The sequence below is a fragment of the Sinocyclocheilus grahami genome, unplaced genomic scaffold (genome assembly GCF_001515645.1).
Source record: "Sinocyclocheilus grahami isolate Dianchi unplaced genomic scaffold, SAMN03320097.WGS_v1.1 scaffold270.1, whole genome shotgun sequence".
Lineage (NCBI taxonomy): Eukaryota > Metazoa > Chordata > Actinopteri > Cypriniformes > Cyprinidae > Sinocyclocheilus > Sinocyclocheilus grahami.
In genome coordinates, this window is record NW_015505449.1 from 1,331,928 (window position 1) to 1,355,410 (window position 23,483).

The following is a 23,483-nucleotide window of genomic DNA, read 5'->3' on the forward strand; positions in this document are numbered from 1 at the left end:
TTTTTTTGGCCGGTGTTTTGCATTTCTATTTTTTATTTTTTTTTAGTCACGTTTGTAAGTACTGATATTGAGCTGTCTCTTAATAGATGATGTAATTTTTTGCTTGTTCCTTTTGTCTTCGAGTCGATTTGAAGACCCAACGCTCCACTTTTCTGCTTGCGATCATAAAATGTAAGAGACGTCACTGTTTGTGTCGGTTTGTAATCGGTGATTTCTCACTGTTGTAACAACTCGTTTGCAATATATTGTCAGCATAAGAAATCTGTGGCTTAATTTCAGTTCTTCAGTTGATTGTCAAGGATTTTGATACACTGAAATGGAATATAATAGAATTTGCATCCGTCATGTTTGTCACATTTCCCAAAGTACACGGAGAAAGATTGAGATATTGAAAAAGACCCAAAGTATGTTTACATAGCCCTGACAAAATCTACTAAATATTAAAAAAAAAAAAAAATTCATCGGATTCATATAAAATTGCATTCTGTTGTTTTAGTACTGCCCTGATGAAGCATAACATATATTTGGATATATACAGTACTAAATAACTGATTTTATATAAATGATTCTGCTGAAATGTTCTTAATGTTGCGTGTCGCCTCTATTACTGTTCATGTTCTTTTGTGATGGTTGTACGTCTCTGGTTTGTCCCTCAAAAGTCCTCCAGGTCCATCTAAGCGCTTCCTCACAGTGGCTATAGGATGTCGAGATCCAGTTTTACCACTCAGGGACTGACAAAACCGTCATAAAAGACTAAAAACAGTCATTGATGCTCGAGGAAACCACACATGATATCAAGAACCAAATACGTATATTTTCAACAGGATCTATTGTGTAATTCAAGTTACTTTGTGTTCTGCAATATATGTACATATCTGTTGTGCAGCTTTTTCAGGGCAGTGCTAAATCTAAAAAAAAATTATAATTAAATCCTATTTTAAGATTTTATCTAAAAAAACTGACTACATTTATTACAATTATTTTTTTATTTCTAAAATGACTCCATAAAATGTATTTCAATAAATTAGGTTTGGACATTCATTTTAAAAAGGCTTAGTTATGCCACAGCTATGAACCATTATTTGCAACAAAAAAAAAAGCTGATTTAAAATTTTTTTTTTTTTTAATGAGTGAGGAAGATGTAAATTTACATGTGCTAAAAAGTTCTTAGAAGTACACTAGCACACAGACATGGACTAAAGGCCACAATTTTTTTTATTTTTTGGAGTTTGTGACTTCAAACACCTTAAGTCATTGCCTATCTCCTGTTATTTATGAAATGATGGTGAGAGAGAAACTAGAATGTAAAGATAAAAACCAAAATGATTTTTCATATTTGGCCTTACAGGTTAAGGTACAGTATCTCTAATAGATCAACACCAGCACAGTCTAGAAACAATGTTTTGATCTTTTTAAACAGTATTGCACCAGCTTCTAATTCCAAATGACTTTAAAACTCATAAAAGAGAGAAATTCATGTTTTTTTTTTGTTATTGAGAAAGTAGGATGACACATTTAAGTGTAATATTTTATTAAACAAACTTTAATGTTACATTTCCCTCCTGAAAATAAAGATCATTTATGACTATTTTCAGTCAACTCATGAAAATGCTCAAAGCGTTGGAGATATTGAGAGAAGAAACTACAGGCCATGCAGATTCTACATGAGTTCTGAGAGCATCTTGTAATAATTTTCATTATTTTTCATATTGCTTATTGACTGTAAACCGGACTGTTTCTCAAGATAAGAGCAGCCTGTCCGTTGACTTTGAACGCAAGAACGTTTCATGAGCTCTTTTTCCACAGCATGACGTCCTACACATGCTCCCTGTCTTTGCTTAAGTGTATCACTGACTGTAATTTGATGCTTTGTTTCTCAACCATCTTTTCATTAAATATATTTATAGCCAACCTGTTACTTTTACTAAGCTGGTGTTTGTCAAATGAGTTTTAGTTTTGTGTGTGTGTGTGTGTATACACATTAAAAAATACAATGACAAGTTTTTATGCTTGTTTCGTGTCTAAGTCTGTCACAAACATGTCTGGTAACACTTTATAATAAGGTTCATTAGTTAATAACATTAGCTAACATGAACCAAGAATGAACAATACTTCTACAGCGCTGGTGTTTGTCAAATGAGTTTTAGTTTTGTGTGTGTGTGTGTGTGTGTGTGTGTGTGTGTATACACATTAAAAAATACAATGACAAGTTTTTATGCTTGTTTCGTGTCTAAGTCTGTCACAAACATGTCTGGTAACGCTTTATAATAAGGTTCATTAGTTAATAACATTAGCTAACATGAACCAAGAATGAACAATACTTCTACAGCATTAATCTTAATGTTAATTTCAACATTTACAAATGCATTATTAAAATCAAAAGTTGTGCTTGTTAACATTAGTTAATGCGCTGTGAATTAACATGAACAACTGTATTTTCATTAACTAACATTAACAAATACTGTAATAAATGTATTGTTCATTGTTCGTTCATGATAGCTAGATAGATAAGATTCATATATACATAAGTTGTGCTTGTTAACATTAGTTAATGCGCTGTGAATTAACATGAACAACTGTATTTTCATTAACTAACATTAACAAATACTGTAATAAATGTATTGTTCATTCATGATAGCTAGATAGATAAGATTCATATATACGTGTGTATAATGTTGTTATTGGGTGACGGAGTAGAAACCCAAGCACATAAAACTATTAAAGTGTAAAAAAAAACAATTTCAGCTTGGACAACAATACAAACTCTAAGGTCACATTATAAAATCTTTATTAACTATACATCTTTATTAAAACGAACCAGTTTTCTAAAAATAAAAGAATGCTTTTCAGCCTGGGGAAAATCACAAATCTCTCTTTTGCATAGACTAAACGCTCAACAACAGGACAAAAATCAGGGTTATGAAAAAAAAAGAAAAAAAAAAATATTTAATGGCGCAAAAGTGCTTCTCAGTAAAACCACATTTACTATTCCATCCACAGGGTCCTACATTAACTTTGGGGTGGCAGCATGGTGGGCAATAAATGGTTAATATTTTCTAGAATATTACAAAATTGGACACTTTGTGGACATAGAAGTTTAAGTTCAATCAAAGTGGTAGTTAAAAAGGAGCTAATGTATATTTTTAGTACAATCACATACTTCAGCATGAGGAAATGTCTAAAGTTGAACGGCTGAATTTAAAGCTTTGGCCATAATGCTAGATGACACACATCTTATTCTTGCATGTCAGTTCATGACATTAGCATGCGTTTAATGACAGCATCATAACAGCAGCCTTAAATATGTACAGAGAAATTTTAGAGTCAACATGAAAGCATATACATAACCCACTTTACTACATATGTATATAAAATAAGGCAATAACCTTTAGATCAATGTTAACCATCATTAAAATTAAATTGACTGTTAATAGCATAAACCTATAGTACAGCATAGTTACTTAAAAAAAATTTTAAATAAAAAAAAAGTCTAGAGGACAACCAAAAAAAATAAAGGCAAAGTCTTTGCTGTAACGTGTGCTGATGGATAATGCACAGGAAAATTAATTTTAATAGTAACACTTTACAATAAGGTTCCATTAGTTTACATGAATTAACAATGAAAAATAATTCTAAAGCATTTATTACTCAATGTTAATTGCAACATTTACTAATACATTGTTAAAAATCAAAAGTTGTCCGTTAATATATATATATATTTTTAATTTAACAAAGATTAATAAACACTGCAACAAATACAATGCTCATTGTTAGTTAATTTCCGTTAATGCATTAACTCGCATTAACACATTCCTCGTATGTGTAAACATACCTGGCAATAAAGCTCATTCTGATTCTGATTCTAACTAACGGGACCTTATTTTAAAATGATACCATTTTAATAATTAGTAAGTAAATAAGTAAAGTAAATATTATAAGTAAATAGGGTCTGTTATCATTTCATGTTGACTTTATCAGGTTAAATGGGTGGCATATTTTGTACTTTGCAAGTTTATGCACCAATACATTTATCTTAGACATTGGCAAAAAAAAAGAAAAAAAAGTTAACTTCATTGATTAGCTTAGCAAGTACGTCGTTCCTTTGAGAAAGCTGAAATGTGCATTATACGGTCACGTCATACAATTCCAGTTCATCTTCAGTTACATGATTCATTCTTTAATAAAGTATCAAAATAGATCCAATATGAAAATAATACCCACATTCTTCAGTTTGTTTCTCTAGGCAGTCAGACGGGGCGCCGTTTTAATAGCTTTTTGTACAGATTTAAAAATTAATGTTCAATTTATGTGGATTTGCATTGATTTTAAAAACATTTGGACCTAAATAACAGGTTACACATTGGATCTCTAACAGACATTCAAAAGCTTTGTTTTTCTGTAAATGTATATTTAAGATAGTTGGTTTTATTCTTTTTGACTATTTGAGAAAACGCAGATCAACAGAGGCTCAAGAACATGGTGCACTTCATGGCAGTTTCACAACAGGTTCATTCCAATCAACAACCAGATTAAATAAGATTCTAAAAGTATACACAAAGAAGTGTTAATATCATTTGAATGCAAACAAGATGCATTGCAATATCAAAGGGAAAGAGTCCATCTTTCTAATGACCCACTAACTGCATCTGAAGCATTTTCAGCTGGAAGCTTAATTCTGAAATGTTCGAAATTCATCCAGCTCATTCACATAATGGCTTACGTTTGAGTCGGTTTCCCATCTGGAGGATATAGTGAGGTTTTCAATGTTACATACTTGAATGGTCCGTTTTGAAGTGGACGTCCACTCGTTTGTCAGGGTTGGTTCCTCTCATCCTACGTGTTCAAAGTCTGGAAGGAGAAGATACGACGCTGGAGTCTGTCAGCTGGTGTATTTGAGCTTGGATATCCGTGACGGGCCGGTTAAGGTGGAAGTGGCCGACACCACGGGGGCCATGGCGGCGTTTCGGCTGCTCACGAACATGGGATCCAGACAAGCCACTTTGGCGGCGAAGAAGGCGTGGATGCAGTGGAGAACCGCGAAGAGGTTAGAGAACTCCAGCTCCTGGAAACATCAGAGAGAAAACACGATTGTGAAGAAAGGAGGAAGCCTCAAGCAGAAATCAAATCAAGCTTGGCGCATGAAAGTGCTCACACTTACGGCCTACAGAGGAAATAATCAAACAGGAAACTCATATCAACATGCTTTATTTTTATCTGCTTCCTTCAGCGATTTCTTTTGCACTGGTTAAGATTGATGTTTTGAAAAGTTTTGAGGCTAGCAAAAAGTGTATGATATGCGCAGTTATATTTTTCATACCCGCTTCAGGTATATTAAAATGCTAGAGTGAGAAACAGTTCTCTTTCATAAACAGACTTTATGAAGCCAATGACAAAAACCAAAAGAGTAAGCTTACCTTTGCTTCAATAAGTTTTGTGTCTTGATTCTGGAACAGGAACTTGATTTTGCTCTTGCCGTCATCTGATGATCCTTTCAGCTGAGAGAACTTGTATCTCCATAGCACTGCCTATAATGAAGGTTTAAATTATGCATATTATTAACTCTATAGACATGAAAAAGTATCTCAAATTAACTGGAGAATTGTGGAAAATGACTTTTTATATTTCAAAAATTATTTGCATTGATAATTCATACCCATTAAGCTGTTGTTTATTACATGATTTGTTCCTTTGACACTGGAATTTCAAAGCTTATTATTATTTTGCATATTTCAGACAAACAGCGCAGGCCTGTCATACACAAAAGCATCAAGCCTTCTCATATTTTATTCTGGCTGGTTTAATGTGGACAACATGGACCTCTGGAGCAAAAATAAACATATCCTATTACTGGATATCCTATATGGTAGGTACACTAGATAAACTTCTGATGCTGGATGTTCCACTGGGGTAAAGGTTGATAGGACATAGTGCTTAAACACGGAGAGAAAATATGCATTTGGGTTCTCTCATGTTTTTCCCAATGGGTTTTTTAAAATAGAAATGTTAAATTTATGAGCAAAATAAAGTCTGTTTAAAACTTTGGGGCCAATAAGAATTTAGTGTTTTTGAAAGTAGTTTTTATGCTCACCAAGACTGCATTTATGTGTTAATTACAGTAAAACCAGTAATACTGTGAAATATTACCGGAACTACAATTTGCGTTTTCTAAAAAGTGTTTGCGAATATATTGTAAAATGTCATTTATTCCTGTAATTTAAAGCTTTTAATTTTAACAAAAATAATAATATTATATATATAAAAATTCATTTGAGGTGCAACTATTTTTAATACCAAAGCCACTTTTGGCACACTTGTGTAGAGTAGAGTGTTAATTCTGCACTTTGTTTGTATGAAAATATTACTTTTAATAACAGACTGGCACTGGCTACGAATATGCAAACAGAGTCACAGTATCTTAACAGAGTGCTAATATTACCAAACACAACAGAATATGCTTTAAACAACTACAGCAAAAACTCTATTATAATAGACAAATGTTTATACATGCTTACCTTACATACAGTTGACAGATGAAGAGTGTCATTAGCATGTTTCTATAAATGTTTGCGGTGATATATAAATACATGCGCATAGCAAAAGAGTAGCTCTAACTAATGAAAACTCAATCAGAATTTAAAGGGGTCATATGATGATGCGATTTCAATTTTTCCTTTCTCTTTGGAGTGTTACAAGCTCTTGGTGCATAAAGAAGATCTGTAAAGTTGCAAAGACTAAAGTCTCAAATCCAAAGAGATATTCTTTATAAAAGTTAAGACTTGTCCATGCCCTCCTAAAACGCCTCGTTTAAACATGCCCCCACATATCTACCTCACTATGTGGGAAGACTTGCATAACGCCGCCCAAATGTTCACGCAAAGAAAGAAGGCGTAACTTTTATTCTCGCTGTAGTATTGTTGCCGCAGCCGCCATGTCGTGAAGGCACTGTGTGTTTCATTGTGAAAGCGAAACTACTTTGTTTGGCCTTCCAAAAGAGGACATAATGTTTCTATAAAGTGGGGCAGTTCCAACTTTGCAAGGACAGTCTGGCGATTCTGACTCACAGCCAGCAAGTAAGTTTTTTTTATATTTAAAGAATTTGCCACTGATGATTCAAACGCGAGTTTGAGCAGTGTAGAGTAGCGCTTATTGTTTGTCATTTCTCCGATCACAAATTCAGACATGGTTTTATGTTATGCGCAATACGCAACGCAAAGCATAAAAACACAGTACAAGTCATTACAATCAGTAATTATGTCCCCACTGGATGCAACAAATGCCTCGTTTGTAATGGGTTTTTATTGGTTTTGTCTCGTCGCGCCGGACACATGGAAACCATAGACTGTATGATGGAAACACAGTATGGTAAGGAGCGTAACATTTCCGTCACACGCTTGAGGTATTCAGCCAATCACAATGCACTGGATAGCTGGCCAATCAGAGCACACCTCGCTTTTCAGACCGATGAGCTTTGTAAAAAAAAAATCTACGCGTTTCAGAAAGGCGGGGCATAGAGGAGAAACAATAATGTACATTGTGGAAAATAATGTGTTTTTTGAACCTTAAACCGCATAAGCACATTGCATTACACCAAATGATGTTCTTTTTAGCAACATCATATGACCCCTTTAATAACCTGTGATCATACATTTGACTTCGTTTTACTTCAATTAAGACTGAAGATTGCACGTCTCACCTTGGTGGCGGCATCGAAGCAGACGAAGCCCATGCTGAAATCGATGGTGAGACCCATGAGATGACTGTCCACAATGCAAGCGTATGTTTTACACTGAAACGGGAGACACTTGGCATTGTTAATCAGACAAACTGGCAGACACAAACATCTCCTCCATCTCTTAAATGTTTCATTAGGAAGATAAGCGTCGTACATAATTATTTTGGGAGAAAAATAAACAGAAGCGATTTTTTGGCATGAGACACGGTCAAGGTTTTACCGCATTAGTTTGGTTTAGTGGGATAAATTGGCAGCGATTTTATTTGTGCCACCCTTGTTGTCCATGAATGTGAAACAGTTGCAGGAAACTGTCCTGCTGTTATCTTGATAGAAGACAGATTATATAGCATGGAAGACAGATTTGCTTCAGTCCGAGACTACATGCTATACTTTACTTCAAATATACATAATTGGATCCTATACATGAATCTATGGGTGTTTGGCCAATTTTGATCCAGTAAAATCAATCTCTATTGAACGACACTTTTCACACTAATAAATGTTTAATTTGTCTAATAAAGTAAACTGCTAATAATGTCTAATAGTACGGTGACCGGGAGGGGACATGTTCAGTTCACTTATTTTTGTCGTGGCCACGAGATCCTATGTTGAGGGAACAACATCCATTTCTCGTGGCCACGACTTCACATCGCGTGGATAAGGATGTTGTTACCTCGACAAAATGATCTTGTGGCCACAACATTTTATCATGTTCCCATGAGTTAATATGATGTTCCCACGAATTAATATCTCATGGCCACAACATTTGATCACGTTCCCATGAGTTAATATGTCGTGGCCACGACAAAAATAAGTGAACCGAACATGTCCCCTTCATTCCACCGAATAGTGTTAATTTAGAATCACTGATATACTATTATAGTTTGCTAAAATTTGTAATTTTATTTTTAGATTGTTCATTTTAATTCTAGTTCAAGTTTCAGTCATTTTGTTGTGTTTGTCATTTTTATTGTTTGTTTTTTTAAATGTCTATAGTTTATACATTTTTGTTATTTATAAAGTTAAACTAAACGAACATAATAATTTAAAGTTTGTTACATTGTATAATAAGGTTGCATTTGTTAACATTGACTACGTTTACATGGACATCAGTAATCTAATTATTTACCTTATTCTAAATAAGCCAATCTTATGATTATGGTGTTTACATGAGTTGCTTTTAGAATATTCCTTTCATGTTCCCGTTTTACATGTTATAGTACATAGTTCGGTTAATGGCACACGTCATTACGTCCCCACGTGACGCCATCCGACGTCCCCTCCGGAATTTCACGTATAAACATATAGTTCGTCTTTGTAATGATGCCATGTACAGTTTTGGGTGTTTAATTTTATGAAAGCTTCAAGTGCAGTTAATTATTTGTACGTCCATAATATCCTACACCGTGTGTGTATCCTGTCGCAAAATGCGGCGAAAAGTCCTACACGACGGTAATAATGTGATTAAGGTGTTTACATGTCTATACTGCACTTCAGTAATGCGAATAAAATAGGAATACTCTACATGTCTTAATTCGATTTCCATTTACTTCAATTATGACTTTAGCCGGATTAATGTAATCATAAATCTCTGCTTACATGGTAGATTCTTAATCAGAGTATTGTCTTAATTGTATTAAAATCGGAGTAGTGCTGTTCATGTAAATGTATTCAATGTCAGCAAACAGAGGGAGCCAACACAGGTAAATGACGGTCACACAGAGCTCTATTAAGGCTTTGGGAGAGGAGCAAGCGATGATCACAGGTGAGATAGTGGAGCTGATAACTTGAGTAGAGACTTAGCTGAACAGTTTCTTTGCAGGGCTACAACATGCAGACAACATGCAGGAAGGATGGCAGATGATGATGATGATGGCAGACGACTGGGAAGGATTCAACAAACAGGTAGGTAGGCAGGCAGAACAGGTAAGTAGCCAGGTAAGTTGACGCACGCTAGTGAACAACAAGACCAGACACTGAGGTGGTGATGGGTAGGTGGCTTTATGCTGTGATTTGATGAGTGTTGACAGGTGAAGTGCATCAGAATTCTGGGTATAGTGAACGAGTGGGTAGAGCTGAAGGATCTGGCATTGCTGGTGACTCTGTGACAAACATTTATTAATCTTAGTTAATATTAAAGGGGATGTCTAATGCTATTTCATGCATTCTGACTTATTTAGACTGCTAAAAAGTTAGAATCAGAATCAGAATCGGAATCAGAAGATTCTCATGCTAAACATGGCCAAAGTTTCAAAAAACGGGTTGGAGTATTTCTGTGCCAAATACACTCCTTCAGGGTTCGTATAAGTTTCGGAAAGTTTTTTTCGAGTATGACCCTTAATGACGTCATAAAGGGCGGAATTCCTTGTATGGGCACTTCTACCGGAAGAGCGTCACACATCAGCCAGAGCGAGAGCAGCCCAGCGTGCTTCATTCAGGTTACGGAAGTCATCGGCAGAGCTGCACAGGACTCACTGGAGAAGAATGTCTCCAAAGAAGTGTTAGGGATGTGTTTTTGGATGTGAGGTAAAGATAACCTTGTTCAGCTTCCCAAAGAACCCAGCGTTAAGGGAACAGTGGATGCAGTCTGTTTCTCCGGGGGGGGGCAGCAATGGAGTTGTGCAAGAGTGTTTGTTTGTTCCCGGCATTTCGGTAACGAATGTTTTATAAACAAATTAAATAAAATTTAAGTAAATTCAGTTTTTGTTCCTTTTTTATTTATGTCGATGTCACAGCTCGCAGACGATCGCTAAGCATGCTTGTGACTCTTTAGCTCCACCCACGGCACGCCTCCAGGAGCTCGACTGTTTTCAGTGAGAATCGTAAAGCTGTATCTGTCTTTTATAAATCTGATAAAACTAAAGGCTCTTCTTAGAGATGAAGGATGCAATACTACTCTATAGGTACTCAAGATTAACATGAGATGGGCAGAAACTGTGTGCTTTATGTCCCCACATTTACTAATACATTATTAAAATCAAAAATTGTTACTATTAACATTATTTAATGGAGCTGAGCTAACATTAACTAATAACAGTTATATTATTTTATTAACGAACAAATTAACATATTAGCTAACTGCTCATTATTAGTTAATTTTAGTTAATGCATTATCTAACATTAACTAATAGGACCTTAATGTAAAGTGTCTTTTAAAATTAATTATTTTTTAAATTTTATAGTATATTAAGTAAAAAACTTTTTTTCTTTTCTTTTTTTTTGGGGAAAAAAATCTGACACCTTTGTTTTGCTAAGACTAATTTAACAGCTAGCATTTTATGTATCCTAAATTCACATCATTAAATATTTTTACACTTTTCTGCATTATTTTGACACAATTACAGATTGACTGGAAATGATGCAGAATAAAAATATTCTGTTCGCAGGTAATCCTGTCTTTTATTTCATCTAAAAAATATTGTACACTGAGTTTTTATTAGGGGCAAAATGTTTATTAGGGGCAAAATTGTTGGACAAATGAGCGACAAGTGTCAATTTTATGTGCATCATTTTCACACACTAAAAAAATAGAATGACAGATGTTCATTTCACAATCTGAAATGATCTTTTTAGTTTTCAAATTGTTATTATTCATATTTTTATTATGGATTTTCATATTTACATTCGAAGGTTTGGGTCTGGGACAAGTGTAAAACAATAAAACCTACCCATAAATAACACCTGACAAGTACTGTAGCAAAAGATGTGTTTAAATGTGACCTTCATATAACAAAAAGAAAAAAAAAGTTGAAATCTGTTTTGTTACACAAACAACAGCCGGCACATGAAAGTGACTGTAGCTGAAGAAACACTCATTCAGCAGATCGAACCCGGGATTGGATTATATTAATGTCTCCAAACAAAATGTGTTTTCATAGCGCGTTTGTGACCAATGTGTTTCCTTCAAGTACTGACTAACAAATCACATTAAATCGAAAAAAATCTGACACCTTTGTTTTGCTAAGACTAATTTAACAGCTAGCATTTTATGTATCCTAAATTCACATCATTAAATATTTTTACACTTTTCTGCATTATTTTGACACAATTACAGATTGACTGGAAATGATGCAGAATAAAAATATTCTGTTCGCAGGTAATCCTGTCTTTTATTTCATCTAAAAAATATTGTACACTGAGTTTTTATTAGGGGCAAAATGTTTATTAGGGGCAAAATTGTTGGACAAATGAGCGACAAGTGTCAATTTTATGTGCATCATTTTCACACACTAAAAAAATAGAATGACAGATGTTCATTTCACAATCTGAAATGATCTTTTTAGTTTTCAAATTGTTATTATTCATATTTTTATTATGGATTTTCATATTTACATTCGAAGGTTTGGGTCTGGGACAAGTGTAAAACAATAAAACCTACCCATAAATAACACCTGACAAGTACTGTAGCAAAAGATGTGTTTAAATGTGACCTTCATATAACAAAAAGAAAAAAAAAAGTTGAAATCTGTTTTGTTACACAAACAACAGCCGGCACATGAAAGTGACTGTAGCTGAAGAAACACTCATTCAGCAGATCGAACCCAGGATTGGATTATATTAATGTCTCCAAACAAAATGTGTTTTCATAGCGCGTTTGTGACCAATGTGTTTCCTTCAAGTACTGACTAACAAATCACATTGAATCTCTTTTTGGCACAGCCTCAATCGCTCAGAGTTTGTGTTGTTCAGATGGCAGCCAACATTGTCTGGCAGGTGCAGTTTTATTCGCCTCGATCTGATCTCAGCTCTGCTGGGTTTGTTTATCGTGCCAAGAAGACAGTGATCTGCAGGAGCGAGCTATAGATGCTGATATTCCCTCATTTCATTTCGCTCACATTCATTTCACTTCACAGAGTTTCATTTAGTCTGTCTGAGCAACTTAATTTGAGTTAGATTACACTAACTCTGCAGACTCTGGCAGGTTCAGTACCTGTATTCGTTCCACTTCGAAGAAGGTGGCCATCTGAAAGGCTTTCTCCCACAGAAGCAGCTCACATTCCAGCTCCACGCTGAAGAAGATGTCCTCGCCGGAGTCCGTCTGAACGCTGAAGCAGTGCTTACGCTTGTCCACCAACTCGTTGCCCTAAAATAGTGAGTTTAGTTAGAATAATGTTAAAACAAGGTTTTATGGATTGGCTCATTCTCAAATTGAGACAAATAAGTCTTTTTCATTTCAGACATGAAAAAAGATTTCAAATAGTGAAGAAACTCCATATAAAAGGTATTACTATATAAATATATAAATAACCATTTATTAAAAAATATAATACAAAATATAAATATAAAAATATAGTTTTTAAATCATTTGAATTGTGCCTGAAAAAAATCTATCTATCTATGACACTTGTCAAAAGTTTGGAAACATTATGATTTTTAAATGTTCATAGATTCATGTCATTCAGCATATTAGAATGATTTCTGAAGAATCATGTGACTGAAAACTGGAGCTGAAAATGATGCTGAAAATTCAGCTTTGATCACAGGAATAAATTACATTTTAAAACATATTAAAATAGGAATTAGTTATTTCAAATGGTAATAATATGTCACAATATTACCGTTTTTACTGTATTCTTTATCAAATAAATGCAGCCTTGGTGAGCATAAGAGACTAAATTAAAAACATTTAAAAATCATAATGTTTCTAACCTTTTGACAAGATATATATACAGTTGTCTACAGTTGTTTAGTCTAATAAATAACTATTTCATCTATATCTATTTAGTTTTATTAGCTTTTTTTTTTTACAAATGTTATTTTCCAGAGTTAAGCATTAGTGCAAGATCTGTACAATGTTGTAAATGTAGTTTTTGTTTTGTTTATCAATTGTTGTTTTTCTGAAATGAAGCATATGCATATGTGATGTTAAATGCAAATAAGAAAAGCATATTGCTATTTTTTTTATTTTGTTTATTTTGAAAGATTACAATTATAAGAATCCCATAATGATATACTTCAAGTACATAAGAAGTGTTACATATGTGTAGCATCTTATTCCCCCCCCAAACTTTCCATAACTTGAAAAAATCAAAACAAAAGAAATTTGTAATAAAAAAAAATTGAAAAGAATATTTGTACCTTGATTTCTGATATCAAATACAAAAAGTCACACACACAAAAAAAAAAATCTTTCTAGGTTACTACTGTCACTAGTGTTGCAACCCTTTTTCATTTGTAAAATCAAAATAATAGAAATAAAGAATATTGTCCTTTATGATCAATAATTATTTAGTAATGATGTGAATTAATGCTTTCCATCCGCCTTTATGGGAGATTAGCTGAACTAAATTCAATACATACTGTAAGTCAGACAAACAATATTTTTTGAAAATGACAATTATAGATACAAAATTGTATTAGTGAATAAGAAAAATGGAAGAATATCAAATATTTATTTTTAAATATATTTTGCAATTATGAATGGGTTTTAAATTAAATGTGGCCTCTTCTTATATAAAAAAATTGTTCTAATTATTACTCAATAAATAACCACAGAACAAGAACCTGTAGGAGGACACTGATCTAAATACTTGATATACATATTTGTAAATATAAGTACATATTTAGTGACACACAGGTGTCATATATAATGTGTGAAACCCCGAAGTACTTCAGCTCATACCTTCAGTATCTTGAACATGATCTCATAGCCGGTGAAGCTTTTCTCGGCTCTGGTCCAGTCCCAGGTGGTGACCTAGAGGAGTTTAGATGGCTGTCAGTCTCCAGAAGTCGTCACAGACAGTGCATTATTCAGCTCAGTCAGTGAACACCAGATTAGCTCTGGGTCACTCGCTCTCACTGCGGCCCTCAAGGGATGATTCAAATGCTACATGAAGTAAACAATGTCCTGCTCGCCTACGAAAGAGGGAAGCCCCCCTGAGATCTTGTGTACGAGAACGACTCACGCTGAGCATCTGCAGTAACCTCTGATACCCAAAGGCCAGTGAAGATGATCATGATGGAACAGAGAACTCAGGAGTGTTTTCTTCAGACTGAAGTGGCTCAGAGCAGAGTTTTCAAATGTCAGAATACCAGTCAAAAACGCACTGCTTGAATAAGCACACACTACACACACACACCACATTGACATGACTTTCAGTGATCATCTAAAGACCTCCTTGATGGATGGAAAAAGACATAATAAAACGGTAATATATGGCATTTGGAAGTAGTGCATTAACTTGGTTGAGTTAGTTGATTAACCTATCCATTATTATCATAAATATTACTATTAATATTATAATAATAAAACTAAATAAACAATAAAACATTTGGATAAATGTAATGAATTTAATATATAAATGTAAATCCAATAATAATAATAACATTATAAACCAATAATATTACTTTATAGACAAATAAAAAATATTGTCCAAGACAAAAATAAATAAATAATAAAAATGTATAAAAAATACAAATATTTAATGAATTTAATAAATAAATAAATGTAATAATAATAATTACTCTTTTTACTTTATGATCACATTTCTATTGTGTATGATTCATTGTTAAAGCTTTTCCAAAAAAATTATAATTTATATAAATATTATAAAGAAACAAATAATTTGAATACATTTAATGAATTTAATAAATGTAATAATAATAATAATAATAAAATGATCCTTTTTACTTTCATAATGTGTTTCTGGCCTTATTTCATGTTACTCCAAAGAATTTTTTTTTTTATATATATATATATAATATTACAAATATATATATTATAAAAAAATTTTTTTTTTAAATGTTTTAATTAATTATAAAAATAATATGATTTTTTTACTGAATAATCATTTGGATAGATTTAAAGAAATTAATAAATAAATGTAATAAAACAATTATATTTAATAATAATAATAATAATAACAATAACAACAACAATTTACCATTTTACTTTCTTAACACAGTACTGGTCTAATTGTGTATGATTAATCACTGATGTTACTGCTAAGGAAATCAAATAATGGTCTCCATAATTGTTCATCAAAATGAAATCTGAAATGACTATCTTTTCCCGAAAGGCCTCTTAATTTTAAGCCTCTCCAACCTAGTGTCATACAGAGACACTTTTCCCAATCCACTTAATTCCCAGTTGCAAAACTCAAGTCATCCTACAATTGGTCTGCTTGAATGTTTCTCAGAAATGTGTCAGATTACGGAAGTGATAGGTTCTGAACACCAACAAACACACAAAACATATCTTCTCAGCAGGGCTAACCAGATTAACCAAAACTTGGTGCAACCGAACTGTTTTCGTGTGAAAAGTGCTTTGAAATCCGACTTCTATCCAGCTCTTCCTGGAAGGCAGCATGTCAAGTGTTTATCGCCGCAAGTGGAGGACATCTGAACGGGCTAAAATAGCCTGAGAGAGCCTTTGGACAAACTGCTGAGTGTTGTGAGTTCTCTCCAATGTAATTTTGCATCTGCGTATCCCATAATAGCTTTTCACGTCCAAACTTTTGATCTTCCTCCCACTCCACCATCAAATTACGATTAATGGCAGATTGGATGAAGCTCTTTGATGTCTCGATCTCTTCAGGATAAATGAATTAAGTGGCAACATCTACAAGCACCAACTACAGCAATTCCTCATTTCATCAGGACCGCACCATCTGACGTGAAACACGGGGGGACACCGAGAGGTAAAAACCACTATTATCAATGCTATCAATCTCCATATTAGGAGAGGTTTACCTTTAATGAGACACTTCCCAGATTATCATTCATGTTTCATTCGAAATCATTTCCCAGAATTATGATGAAGGTGTTTAAATTAATTGCTGATTATGTACGGAGATTAGGCTTTATTAAAAGTAGGTGTTAGAGCATCAGGTTAGGTGATTTAGCCTGCGGACGGCTGAACGGATTAATGGATTTCATAAAGTCGATAACAACTGGAGCAAATAATGTGGATGGCAATTGCTTGGGGCTGAAAACGGGCAACTCTTTAAACAAGAATATTCTGTTATTATCCAAACTCACACTGTATGCTGCAATGTTATTTTAGAATTATTTACATACTATTAAAATATTTTGAATTAGCTTTTATTTTTATATTTTCAGTTTTCGCATTAATTGTAGTTTTTGTAATTTTGTTATATGCTTTTTTCCCCATATTTCTGTTTAGATTGAATGCGTTTTTATTTCCGTTATAGTTTCAGTAATTTTAGCACTTCAGCTTCAGCTTATTTCATTTTTTTATTCATTTTATTTAATTTAGTTGCCAAGGCAACATTTCTAGTTTTAAAACTTTTTTTTAAAAGTTCAAATTTCATCTAATATTTATATTTTATTCATTTCAGCGGTTAACAAAATTATTTTTAATAGTTTCAGATTTTTTACAATAACAACACTGATATGTTGTTATATTTTCATGGAATATCAAAGAAGCATTTTTAATTATTCTTTTAATTTTATATTTTTATTTCATAAATAATTTTCAATTAACAGTGTCCACGTTTGCTCCAAATAGAACAAAAAGCTCCATAAAATAATCCATTTGACTTGTGTGCTATATTACAAGACATGCAATCGTTTTGTTTTACAATAAAAACAGCTTAAAGATTTTAAACGAGTGAGGAAATATGCATTTTCCTTTAACAATTCTTCAGTGCAATGAACTCAGGAAAAGTTTGATGTGCTTTCATAATTGTCATAACTGTGTTTTCAGCCAAAGTTGCCCCAAGTAGAATAAATATTGCGTGCGTATGCTAAATATAAAATCATAGAAAAGTCAGCTATTGAAACTGAAAGACTCCTGATGCAGTAAATCATGCAGAAGAACTCACTGGAGGTGCGGAGAATTTGAAGAGAGACGAACCCCTCAAGGCAAGAAACTTTGGTGTGTACATTCGGTCCTGAACAGAATCTTGTTCCTTCTCATCCACCCAGCCCATAGATACAATCTAAACGACAGAAAAAGACAAGAAGAAAGTGTTAAGTGGGTTATAGAAGATGTTCCAAGTAATTAGCCTGCTCAGAATCTGCAGGAAGAGACACTTCTCCATTCACCAATAATGAAGTCTAATTCAAAGCTTGATCATTTAAAATGCCACAGACTAAAACCGGACACTGTGACCAAGTATCCGTCAGTCTGTGTGTGTCAAATGGTTTTGAGGAGCACGGCGTCAGGCGTTTCAGAGAATCTCAATGCTCTGTGAGCGTCACAGCGCATGAAGAATAGTGGCTCTGAAGAAAACATCATTGTGGGGCTTCATTCAAGTGTGCCGACCAAGTCACTCGCTCTTTCAGAGCTTTATCTGGATCTCTGCAGGCTGTTTGTCACTCTTTCAAGGTCCAGTTGTTCACAGCTTCTCAACAAGACTGATTCTGTTTCCTTACCTGCTGGTTTACTGGGAAGTTTCTGTTGATCTTCTTCACCTGCAATAGAATTATGAAGATTTTTAACGGATCCGATTTTTGAAAATGTGTTTATATAAAAATACATTTGAAAATATTGAAGAAAGAAAGAAATATTTTATATTTAATGTATAGACCTTTAAAAATATTTTGATGCATTTATAATGCATATTTAAAGGTGACATGTGCACTGAAAGAATTAACAGATTAGATTCCAAAAATATATTTACATATTATAAAATATATTCTGAAATATATCAAATAATGTATATATTTATATTACATTTAATATAAGTGGTTATAATATATTTAAAGATGATATGTGCACTATAATTAGATAAAGCATATTTCACAAATATATATGTTGAATTATAAAATATAAATATAAAACATGTACACGTAAATAAATAGATTTAAATATTTATATATATATTATATTTAATATTCATATACCGTTAAATATATTTTACATTTATGATTATAATAATATACATTTAAAATATTTAAAGATGATGTGCACGCTATAATTAAATATATATATTGAATTATAAAATATTTGTAAAACTTAAAAAAATAAATAGCTTTAAATATTTCTATATTTTCTTTTTTTATATTTATATACTATTAAATATATTCTAAATATTAATATATATTTATATTAATAATATGTATTTATTTAAAATATATTTAAATGTGATGTGTGCACTATAAGTAACATATTTTTTTTAAAGTATAGATTTGAAATATGTATATATTGAAATAAAAGTAAACAAAGTATAAAATATTTGATAAATAAATAGATTTAAATATTTATATATATATATATTATATTTAATATCCATATACCTTTAAATATATTTTACATTTATGTTTATAATAATATACATTTAAAATATTTAAAGATGATGTGCACACTATAATTAAATTAGTTTTTTAAATACATTTTTTTAAATTATATTGAATTATAAATTATAAATAAAATTAAATACGTCTATATATATTTTTTTATATTTATATACTATTAAATATATTTTAAAAATTAATATATATTTATATTAATAATATGAATATATTTAAACTATGTGTGTAATATAATAAAGTATATATAATAAATGTGATGTGTGCACTATAAGTAACAGATTTAATTTTACGTATAAATTTTTTAAATATATATGGAAATAAAAGTAAACAAAGTATAAAATATTTTATAGATAAATAGATTTAAATAGTTCTATATATTATATTATATTTAATATTTATATACCTTTAAATATATTTTACATTTATGTTTATATTAATAAATAATCAAATATATTTCAATGTGATATGTACACCACAAAGCAGGCATTATACATTCATTCATTTAGTAGATGCTTTTATCCAAAGTGACTTACAAATGAGAAACATCCAAAGCAGTTTACTGTATTTCAAGAATATTTCGTGCAGGAAACACTAACTAAAATGATAAATGCACTTTAGGGAGGAAAATAATCCACAAAACTGTTCGACGTAGCTCCTTTAATACATAGGTTTCATGAATCCTTTTCAATCGATGGTCATACGTCATTCCCCCTGAACAGTAAAGAGATTTTCTAGACATCTCAATCATAAATCCTAATAAAAGGCCAATCTGCTTCACAGATTTAAAATAAAGCACTTTGGTGATCACCGAATGACCTTTACCGTGTCTCAGCCCAATTATTCAAGTAGCAGATAAAAGATCGCCATACATCTTGTGTGTTTCAGACTAACAGAGGTACTAGTGTTCATCCAGAGCCCAGGAGAATCGCTCCTGCTGTGAAGCTTTATTCAAGATTAACATTCTCACTAGCTTCATTACCCATGTAACCCCAGCCAGTCTCACAAATGACTCTAATAGCTCCATTTGAATGTGGAATAAGGTCTATTTTCCTCGCAGGAAATGGACTGAAAGCTCATCCAGATGCTCCCTCCGCAGGATAATCCAAAGCAAGCGCTACAGTACATTGTTGCAAGGAGCAAACTTATCATCTTCTTCGAGAGGATTTTTCTGGAAAAGCGCTCACACCCTCAAAATAAATGAACGCAAGATTGGAGGATTTTTGTCGGGGTGCGCTCAAAAGCGAGTGATCTGGGCCACGAGGCACACACTGCACTCTATCCTAATTAAGAGTGAAATCCTTCATTGTGTGGGAAATGCCATTTGAATGCCTTAATCTACTGCATTGAGGGGATTACAACACATGACCTGCCTGGCGGAAATTTATGACGAATAATTCACTGTCTTCCTGAATTACCTCCATCATTGAGCATAAATGTAGTTTATAGTTGTCTGTTCGCACAAATTGGTTCGGTACACTCTCTCCAAAGACAATGAAGCACTATAAATCTGCAAATGCTGCGCTGACATTGTTGCACAAAGATCATCCGGTCCAAACAAACCACAATACCTTGTGTTTTAGGTGGTATTTATCAAATAAACTTCTAGAGAAACAATGCATGACTGAATATGTCAGAGAATGAGCGCTAACCATTAAACCAGGGCTCCAATGTTGCTATGCTGTTAACCAAAAACTTGCAAAAAGACACCAAATCAAAAGGAAACATACCAAATATAAGGACATTTAAATTCATGCTCATTTTTCAATTAAATGTCTAACTTTAATAATAAATGTAATAAATAAATGCTAAATTATTTTTTAAAAAGCTAAATAAAGTCAATAGGGGTCTTTGGATATAAAATAAATGTATATAGAAATATACGGTATATGCACACGGGTCAGTCAGATTTGTTTTTTTTATTGAAAGAAATTAATACTTCTATTCAGCCAGGATGCATTAAATGGATCATTAATCATTTCTATTCATCAAGGAAACCGGGAAAACATTTTTTATTACTGTTTCCATAAACATAATAAGCAGTTTTCAACATTAATAATAATAAGAAGAAATGTTTCTTGAACAGCAAATCAGCATATTAAAATTATTATTAGGCTTAAAAAACTGCAGCAATGGCTGCTGAAAATTCAGCTTTGCATCGCAGGAATAAATTATATTTTAAAATATATTAAAATACAAAACAGCCATTTTAAATTGTAATAATATTTCACAATATTGCTGTTTTTACTGTACTTTTTATGAAATAAATGCAGCCTTGGTGACCATGAGAGACTTCTTTCAAAAACATTTTAAAAATCTTACCGACCAAACCTTTCTGAATGGTAACATTAAACATCATCATTCGTTTTGCATAACTTCTTCAAAAGATCTTCGAAATCTAAAACTTAGAATTTTTTTCCAGGATGAAAAGAAGGTTTTTGGACCCCTCTATACATTGGTTAGTCACATTATAAGACATAGAGGTTAAATTACATTAGTACTTACAATCTAAGTAATCACTGTTTGTATAAGAATTGACTTTGGTTGTTAAATTGCTACAGTTTTACCATGCTAAAACTGCAGTTGTACTCACGTTGTGCTTGGTGAGGGCAGAAATGTTTGAAGCTATTGCTTGCAGCCAGTCGGTGCATTCGTCAGTACTGGGGCACTGAATAACCCCGCTGCACACCCCATCCACAGCAATGACTTGAAAGGCATTTTGCCTGGAGAAATTAAAAATATGCACACTCAGGAGACATTCCACAAAATGCAAAAAGTAGCTAACTAATGTCTAATTCTCCTTTTTCAATTCACTTTAATTCAAAGCAATTTAAAAAAAACATTAATTCAATCCAATTTAAGAGTTTTCAATTATGTTCCACTTGATGTGCAAAAAGGTCTCATTTCAAATAGTTTAACCTCATTAAAGTTTGCATTTGGTATTAAAGGTCTAATGTGGTTCATTTGGGAATCCCTGAAACACTAATCAAGGAAAATCCTGTGTGACTAGAATACAAACAGAATCACCAGATGAAAGCAAAAGCAAAATACATCACATTAGGCACTGCAACTCTACAAATGACTACTATCAAAGCCAGAGACAAAGTATGAGCAAACAAAACAGACATTTCTTGTGCGGTTCCTGCTCAGCTCACCTGCAAATGTCAGTACCTGGGACGTACTGGGACAGACGCGCATGCAAGAGGGGAATGAGTCGAAGATCCACCCATCTCTTCTCCCAGCGCAACCCTGGAGACATCGGCCAAGACGAGCAAGACAATGTGTCCTGCCGCAAACACAGAGATTAATAGATAAAGATGACAGACAGACAGACAGACAGACAGACAGACAGAAAGAAAGAAAGAAAGAAAGAAAGAAAGAAAGAAAGAAAGAAAGAAAGAAAGAAAGAAAGAAAGAAAGGCAGACAGACAGACAGACAGACAGACAGATAGAAAGAAAGAAAGAAAGAAAGAAAGAAAGAAAGACAGGCAGGCAGGCAGACAGACAGACAGAAAGAAAGAAAGAAAGAAAGAAAGAAAGAAAGAAAGAAAGAAAGAAAAAAAGAAAGAAAGAAAGAAAGAAAGACAGACTGGCAGAAAGAAAGACAGACAGGCAGGCAGACAGACAGACAGACAGAAAGAAAGAAAGAAAGAAAGAAAGACAGGCAGGCAGACAGACTGGCAGAAAGAAAGACAGGTAGACAGACAGACAGACAGACAGACAGACAGAAAGAAAGAAAGAAAGAAAGAAAGAAAGAAAGAAAGAAAGAAAGAAAGAAAGAAAGAAAGAAAGAAAGAAAGAAAGAAAGAAAGAAAGAAAGAAAGAAAGAAAGAAAGAAAGAAAGAAAGAAAGAAAGAAAGAAAGAAAGAAAGAAAGAAAGAAAGAAAGAAAGAAAGAAAGAAAGAAAGAAAGAAAGAAAGAAAGAAAGAAAGAAAGAAAGAAAGAAAGAAAGAAAGAAAGAAAGAAAGAAAGAAAGAAAGAAAGAAAGAAAGAAAGAAAGAAAGAAAGAAAGAAAGAAAGAAAGAAAGAAAGAAAGAAAGAAAGAAAGAAAGAAAGAAAGAAAGAAAGAAAGAAAGAAAGAAAGAAAGAAAGAAAGAAAGAAAGAAAGAAAGAAAGAAAGAAAGAAAGAAAGAAAGAAAGAAAGAAAGAAAGAAAGAAAGAAAGAAAGAAAGAAAGAAAGAAAGAAAGAAAGAAAGAAAGAAAGAAAGAAAGAAAGAAAGAAAGAAAGAAAGAAAGAAAGAAAGAAAGAAAGAAAGAAAGAAAGAAAGAAAGAAAGAAAGAAAGAAAGAAAGAAAGAAAGAAAGAAAGAAAGAAAGAAAGAAAGAAAGAAAGAAAGAAAGAAAGAAAGAAAGAAAGAAAGAAAGAAAGAAAGAAAGAAAGAAAGAAAGAAAGAAAGAAAGAAAGAAAGAAAGAAAGAAAGAAAGAAAGAAAGAAAGAAAGAAAGAAAGAAAGAAAGAAAGAAAGAAAGAAAGAAAGAAAGAAAGAAAGAAAGAAAGAAAGAAAGAAAGAAAGAAAGAAAGAAAGAAAGAAAGAAAGA

General features: G+C 32.7%; 1 protein-coding gene across 4 annotated transcripts in view; it reads right to left on the reverse strand.

The window, feature by feature from the left end:
* Window positions 1–4,385: 4,385 nt before the first annotated feature.
* The window catches only part of sntg1 (syntrophin, gamma 1), a 58,558-nt gene continuing 39,460 nt past the window's right edge, over window positions 4,386–23,483 (reverse strand). For 3 of the 4 annotated variants that reach the window (XM_016291330.1, XM_016291329.1, XM_016291332.1), the window contains exons 11-19: window positions 22,102–22,232; window positions 21,540–21,669; window positions 18,071–18,109; window positions 17,518–17,634; window positions 14,355–14,426; window positions 12,663–12,815; window positions 7,694–7,786; window positions 5,415–5,525; window positions 4,386–5,062 (exon numbers count right to left, since the gene is read on the reverse strand). In XM_016291330.1, coding sequence (XP_016146816.1) covers window positions 4,880–5,062; window positions 5,415–5,525; window positions 7,694–7,786; window positions 12,663–12,815; window positions 14,355–14,426; window positions 17,518–17,634; window positions 18,071–18,109; window positions 21,540–21,669; window positions 22,102–22,232 — 1,029 coding nt within the window. In that variant the 3' untranslated portion in view covers window positions 4,386–4,879. The remainder of the gene's footprint in view (window positions 5,063–5,414; window positions 5,526–7,693; window positions 7,787–12,662; window positions 12,816–14,354; window positions 14,427–17,517; window positions 17,635–18,070; window positions 18,110–21,539; window positions 21,670–22,101; window positions 22,233–23,483) is intronic. The other variant, XM_016291333.1, reaches the window with a different exon arrangement.